The 7,525-nt window shown below is 34.5% G+C and overlaps 1 protein-coding gene across 1 annotated transcript; it reads right to left on the reverse strand.

The window, feature by feature from the left end:
• Positions 1-632: 632 nt before the first annotated feature.
• LOC133312997 (uncharacterized) lies at positions 633-2,186 on the reverse strand. The gene is made up of 2 exons (XM_061514296.1): positions 1,150-2,186; positions 633-1,056 (listed from the first exon to the last, which is right to left on the reverse strand). The coding sequence occupies exons 1-2, from the start codon at positions 2,184-2,186 to the stop codon at positions 633-635; spliced, it is 1,461 nt and encodes a 486-aa protein (XP_061370280.1).
• Between the last annotated feature and the right edge of the window lie 5,339 nt (positions 2,187-7,525).

Here is a 7,525-nt window from a genome sequence, read left to right on the forward strand (position 1 = left end):
CACTCCCACCTCCAAGGACTTTTTTTTAACCATTTTCACAGTACCCTTTAAAGATGGTGGTTCCTGATCATTTTTTAGAACAGTACGTAACTAAAAAAAAGCAAGTTTTGGTCACATATTGCAATAGGAACTGAGAACATGACCCTTCAAAATGAAATACTATTATTGAAGTAAATGGTTATGAATAGGTATATTGACCAACAATTAGTAAAGCCATGTTTTCTACATTTTCATAGGAGGATGAAGAATTGGTAGACGACAAAAAATAAAATAAAAATTCATTGAACCAGAGCAGGGTGATCTAACATTTGCAACCAAGGAATATAATTCTTGAAGTATAGTTGTACTTCGATATATGAAGAAGTGAAATTTTCAATTGAGAGACTAGTAAGTTGTCATGCTCCATAACCATGAAAGGAAACTACTACCTCCTAGCAAATAATGGATCTAAAGCCTTAGGAACAAAAATCAATTACCCACTTGTCTGTACATGCCATTGCTTTCATCATATGGGATAAAAAGACAAAACAAAAACAAAAAAAGTTTTCAGAGTTCCAGACATTCAGCTACCTCAACAGCATATACTTCAAAATCAAAATGAAGTAAATGTAAAACCCAGGATGACCATTTTCCTATTCATCAACAGGAGCAGGTAGATTGAGATCAATTAGGCAAGGAACAGCAGGAGCACCTGGTCTAATCACCAGAGTGTTTTCTTCAGAACCTCCAATAAAATGGGATCTTTTGTGACCACCCAAGGCTTGGCCTGACCTGAAGATTTTGTTGCAGATTGGGCACTCATGATCCTTGCTATTCTTTGACTTCAATTTCTTCTTTCCCTTGCTAGACTTCTTTCCATTGAGATTCTTGCTGTTGTGAGGCTTTGGAGCAGGATAAGAATCAGTATCTGTGCTGTTTCCATCACTCTCATATGCTGAATCATCAGATTCATTAATATTATCCCTTTCACTGGTCAAGCACTCATACTTCCACCCTTTTCCTCTATGCTCATAGATTTCACCATTGGTAAAACCATTTGCTGTCTTCCTGCTTGAAACCCCAACTAAATTTTGACCAAGAGAATCATAGTTGGATCTCTTCCTTGAATCAAACTTCCTTGTAGCTCCATCTTCTCTATCATAGTCCAAATCCTTCAAAACCAATTTCTTAAATTCATTCTTTCTGTTTCTTCCTCTGCTGAGCATCTTCCTCGATTCAACATCATAATCCTCAAACCCAGACATGTCTCCCACTTTTGAAGACTTAGCTTCATTCATGAAAAACCCATCATTTGAATCATCCGAGTCTTCTTTTTTGGGACCATATCTGAAATACCCAGAATCTGAATTATCAGAAGCATAATCAATCTCAGCAGACTTTAACTTCATATCCTTATGCAACTTCTTCTCCACAAGCTCATAAGCTTTGGACACAGAGTTCTTACCAATCTTGATAGTAACCCTTGTATCAACAGAAGGTGATTTTGCCTCTAGAACAACAGAGTTGTTATCAGAAGACTCTGTAACCAAAGCAAAACGACCCTTGTGGCTAGAATCTTTGGACAACAACATCAAGCACCTAGCTACCTCTTCTTGTTCCTGCTCAACCTCAGACACAGAAGAAGAACCATTATTTGTCAATGGAACAGAAGAATGGGGATGATGGTTACCAAGGGTCTTGAACCTCATTCTCTTGGATCTCCTTGGATGAGTTGGAGCAGAAGTCTCAGTATCAGATTGACTATCCATAACCAATTTCTGCTTCTCACTGAAACCAGAATTGTTCTCAAACCTGTTGCTTCCCTTGTCCCTTTCTGAGTGACAAGCCATGTGACCACAGAGAGCTTTCAATGATGGAAAACCTTTCCCACATTCTTTGCAGAACTTCTCCTGTTGCAAAGTGGCATTGGAGTGCACAAACCTTGTGGTTTTCTTGGGGTTCTCTCTGAGGCCATAAATGAGGTTCCCACAATCACCATCACCATCATCACCACTAGCACCAGCTCCAGACCCTAAATCTCTCTTCCTCTTTCTCCCAGCATCAAACTTGAGCATAGCAGCATTACTTCTCTGTTCATTGGCTTGAGTTGAATGTTCACTCATATGAGTCCTGATGTGGCCACCTAGAGACTTCCCACAAGGGAACCTCTTGCTGCAATACTTGCACACGTACTTCCTCTCCTCCATTGATTGATATGAAATCTGATCCAAATATACCCACCAAAACAAAAACAAGATCAGCAAACTATAACACTTACCTCAAAATTTACAAGGACTATACACATTCCCTGATCATGTACCAGTGTGAAACCAAAACGGTGAAGGCACAGCGTTAAGGGTAGAAAGAGACACACACACACAGAGAGAGAGAGAGAGAGAAGAAAAAAAGAGAACTAAGGGACAAATTCGGATCAAGTTCAGAAAACAGATCACGAAGCTTCTTGCTTTTTAACCAGGTGATGATGATCAGAAGAGAATCAAAGCGTTCAGATGTGACAGTTCTATTAAGTACAAAGATCAGAGACCCACAAAAGAGACCCCCTTAATTTCCGTTTCCCCAAGCAAACAAATTTAATGGTGTGTGCAATGGAAAAATCAAATTTTGAAGAGATGGGTTGCTACTAATGGTGGCGTTGAACAGGCCCTGAAGAACAACCAGAACTAACCATGACTTTCTCTCTTTCTCTCTCTATATCTCTTTGGTTCTCTCTTGTTGGTGGTGTTATAGTTGGAGGGGAATTCCATGCATGGATCAAAATAGATTAAAAGGTTGTGAAAAAAAATATAAAAAAATAAAAATAAAAACAAAAACGAAAAGGGGGCAAGGAATTATAGGAAGCACGTGTACTAGGGTGAGAACATTTCGGTGTTCATTTGGACGGCTAAGATTTAAGGTTGTTTTGAGGATCTCTAGGCCTGCGGGGAGTTCCACTGTACCAGATATGGCAAACCAAAAACTGAAACATCTAAACAATGCTTTAAATTGTCATTCTTCTAAGCTCACACAAATCAAAGGTCAGAATCTCCAACCGTTATTGTTTTTGAGCTCAGCTCCATCACTTGCACCTCCCCACTATTCAAAACGATATATTTAATTGCATTTATTGTTTTTTATTTTTTGTAACCCTGTGTTTTTAATACGCTGATTTTCCCTTATCTTCTCCATATTCCTTATTTTAATACCCGGTTTCTTTCTCTGTGTTTTGGAGGGGAGGGGTGGGTTGAAGTTGAGATTTATATCCCATATTTTGGTTCCTAATAAAATATTTGGAAGAGACATGGATATTAAGTGCTGAATATTTATATATTGTGCATATAATATTTTAATCTATTGATTTTGCCTATTGTCGTGAGGTCTATTTGATGACTTTACTCTATTGAGAATATATTCATTTTAATAAGAATCATATTCCTGGAATGTGTTCCTACCAAATTAATTTATAACCCATCCAAGATTTCTATATATGTAAAAGAGATGAAATTTTGAAAATGTTAACTTGTGGGCTGGTCTTTATCTAAATGCAAAATGTAAAAGAGTAGAAAATAATGGAGTCCAGATCTTGAAAATATCTCCCTGTTTTTCGCCCATGGTATTTGAATTACTAATTAACACAACCATTGCTAATATATGAGGTCAAGACATTGTTCTTATAGAGCAAAGAGAAGAAACAATCTTATAGCACACGTCACCTAAAATTTACATGACTGCATGTACTACCAAGGCAAGAGAGTGTTGGGTTGCTTCATTCAGCACCGTTAGGAGCTTATTGAACAATGTTGGTTCAGAAAATGCCAAATGTTTGATGGACGCTTGGTACCCCGAATGTGTATAACTTCCCTTAGATTTAGTCAACCCACTATTGTAGAGATGTTCTTTGCTTGTCACAATGTGCAACTCTGATTCTTCCTCTCATCGAATATCTATTTTCGCATCTAGCACCACTAATTGGGCTTCATTTTCTGAACAGCTGAACCGACATAGTCTTAGTAGGTTGCATTGGTCAGTGAATCTGATTAATGCATTAAAGTTTAGCCACATTTATATACGATTCTAGACGTTAATTATGAAGTTCCGAAGCAAATGAAAAAAAATAGCATTATTTTTTTCTTACAACTTTAATTATAATTTCACAAAAAAATATTGATCTGGGCCAAGAATATGGACCACAAAGTACAATAGAAGCCCATTGAAGTAAGGCAAAAGCCCATCATGAATCAAACACAAAATAATTCTTAATTAGATAGAAATGTGTAGGGTGCGCGTACATGTTATCTTGTACATTACACAACAGCTTGGAGCTAATCACCACCTCATACAGCCAACGACTGTGAAAAATCTAATATACTACGGGAGTAGATACATTCGGCAAATAGGAGTGCTCCACTTCAGTTGCAATTGTCCTGGAGAGAAAAAAATATTTTTTATACTTTACACTATGTACTACGTAGTACATAGTGTAAAGTCGATGTCACACCCAGATTTTGGTGTTACCGTAGTACCCAAGATGCGCTCCAACGACTGAATGACATAAACAAGCTTTCAACTAAACCTCAGTAATATAACTCACCAAAAGACATCCTACGTAGGGAAGTAGATTATGAACTATGAAGACCATTCAAATGAACCAATTAGAAGGCATATTAATTAAAGTGTCACACAAAGGTAGTCAAGCTAAGCCCACAAGCAAGTTTTGCAGCAAATTATAAATAGAGAGACAAAAGATCTGAATAAGATAATCTTCTCCTATTATTTAAGCTCATTTATTTAAATACGAACTTGAACATCGCAGCATCTTACAAGTATCAACCCAATCAAATCAACAACTTAAGACATTCAAAAATCATCCCAAGATACAATTCCGCTTGAGTGCCTACAATCCCATAAACATTTAACCTTGACATTATAATATTTCAACTTGAACCACACTTAACTGTATGTAATTAGGTCCAATTTGTTGTGGTTTGTTCAAATATCATTACTAGATTAAATAATAGGATAACGTAAAGTTTAATAAAACAAAAAGTTAGATAAATTTTTATTTCATTATTTGCAGCACAACTGTATGAACGATCTTAGATATTTACTAAATTAAAATATATACCCTTCCTATTTTAGATGAAACTCAAGGTGGTGACAATAATAGTAGATGAAGGTGATATATAACGGTGCATCGACAAAAAGCTATGGGCTTGATTTTTGCTACAAATCTTCTATTAGTAGGCCATGTACACAACTCCTCGTTTAATTTTTCTTTTCAAACAAAAAAGTTATTAATTTAGGTATTTTTGTTCTTTAATTTTTCAAATTTCTGTAGCAAAATATCTTTTCAAATGTAAACATAAGACGGATAAAAAAATGTTAATATATATAGGTTGACCTGATTATTTTCATTTAAAAAAAAAGGGGAGTCGGTTATGGATTGTAAGGTTCGACCCAATCATGTCTGGCGGGTTGATATCTTTTCAACTTGAACCCACTTATGCCAAACTTTTTATTATATATAATTGATTTAGAGTCATGGTTGCTGAAACTATTGGGAATTGCCACTGTTATTAGATGCCAATATAAAATCATTTTATCCAATAACATTTTAACATAATAATTTAAAAAAATGATTGCTCATTCCTTTTTTTAAAACCAAAATTTAGAGTGAGGAAAAACACTCGTTAATCTATGATTAGAACAAATCACTAACCTATAACAAAAATTTACAATATGAGTATAGGTTATCTACTAACAAAAGAATCCCATATTGAAACGAATCTATGTTATCCATCGGAACATCTATGGACCCCATAACTTAGCATTTGTTCAATGTTAAATAAGGTGCACATAGTAACCGTTGCTTAACTAAAAATTACTCGTATACAAATTCTTTATCACTTTATCTTTTGAGATATATAAAATTATTAATGTACGTAGCCTCATCCAACAGCTTAAGTTTTTGGATTGAATTAATTCTTTACATGATATCAGAGCCTTATGTCCTAGGTTTGATTCTCACCGCCCCCACTTTGCTCTTTCTAGATTATCATCTCCTCCATTTGTCCACCCATTATCAACAATTTTCTTGACCATAAGGAAATAAAATTCAATAAAAGAAAAGGGAGCCTTTTTTAAAGATTGTGGACAAGAGAAAATCCTACGAACTCATTTGAACATGAAAAGAAAATTTAGAAAGTTTATGGAGACTTCATCTTGTATTGTTGTTCAGATTCTAACTTATGTACATTAATCCACGTTATCATCTTTCATTCACTATTACAGAAAGTGTTGTCTTGCCAACTACACTAATGTACGTTACATTATACCCAATAAAAATATTTCCATCATTTTAAAAGCATTGACTAATACTATCCAAAAAAAAAAAAAGCATTGACTAATTTCACTCAATTTTATGAGCATGTCTGGTGCCTGTTTCTCTCTCTCTCTCTCCTCAAAACACAATGATGCATAGATATGCCAAAAGGAGAGGAAAGAGGTAAGCAAATCACTCAATAAGAGCAATACAATATTACACAACTTGTGCATAAGCTGTTAATGATGAAACTGCATCTCACTTCAAATAGTCTGGTTGAAAATTTTTCTTCTAAAACACAAATTAAGTAACCATGGCTCTGATTGATTTCTGTTTTGCAGAATAGTTTTTTAATTTTAAAAACAAAAAAATTAAAAAACTTATTTGGCATGAGTTTTCTGTATTTGTTGTTCTAAAAACATCTGTTTTTTAGTTTTAAAAACAAAAAATAGAGAACACTTCTTATTTGTTTTTATTCTCTTTTTCTACTCTTATGTTTAAAAGTGACAGAAACATGGAGAACAACATTTTGTTAATGGTATTGTAGTAATTATAATCAAATAGATTTGTTTTCATCTTTTTTCTACAAAAACAGCTTTTATAAGTTGTTTTATAAAATAATTTTAAAAACAAAAAAACAAAAACACATTCAAACACACCCCATATCATCACTTTTTATGTTCTATTAGTCCCATTAATATTCCTTACAGTAAACTCCAATACAACTAAATATCCAAAGCTTGTGAAAGAAAAAATTGTGTTATTAGTACTTTGAGCGTATGGAAAAGAGGGTCATGCACTTATATCTTAGAGAAGTCAGCATGTTCACCTCAGCGAGTCCTAATTGGCTAACAGTAACATAACATGTGATATAGCATCATTATCAAAGTATGCCGCATAAAGATATTTACATGAAAAACAAGGGTCATGCTTCATTTTCTTCTTTAAGATCTGTCACATAAAGCAGGGAAGGTGCCTTACTTCTTTCCACTTTTGATTAGTTATATGTGATTCAAGACACCCAAATAATCGAGGAACAAATTAAATATATATGTACGAGCAAATACAAAGAAAAAGGACAAAGGATAGCTATAAATTGGATTTCGATCCTTAAATCCAAATATTCTACACGAACTCAACATAATAAATCATTGGATGATTGTGTAAGATAAAAAGAGACAATGGAAAGGATCTCGATTCTTGACTTGTTTTTACACGTTCAATAAT

Source organism: Gastrolobium bilobum, unplaced genomic scaffold (assembly GCF_033153095.1).
Source record: "Gastrolobium bilobum isolate Gb01-03AN ecotype WA unplaced genomic scaffold, APGP_CSIRO_Gbil_v1 utg4583, whole genome shotgun sequence".
NCBI lineage: Eukaryota > Viridiplantae > Streptophyta > Magnoliopsida > Fabales > Fabaceae > Gastrolobium > Gastrolobium bilobum.

Bases quoted from the DNA above. Each gene is read 5' to 3' on its own strand.
- LOC133312997 (XM_061514296.1), bottom strand. From the start codon at position 2,186: ATGGAGGAGAGGAAGTACGTGTGCAAGTATTGCAGCAAGAGGTTCCCT. The intron at 1,057-1,149 runs TTTGGACTATGA...TTTAGTTGGGGT, and splicing joins AAGAAATTGGTTTTGAAGGA to TTCAAGCAGGAAGACAGCAA.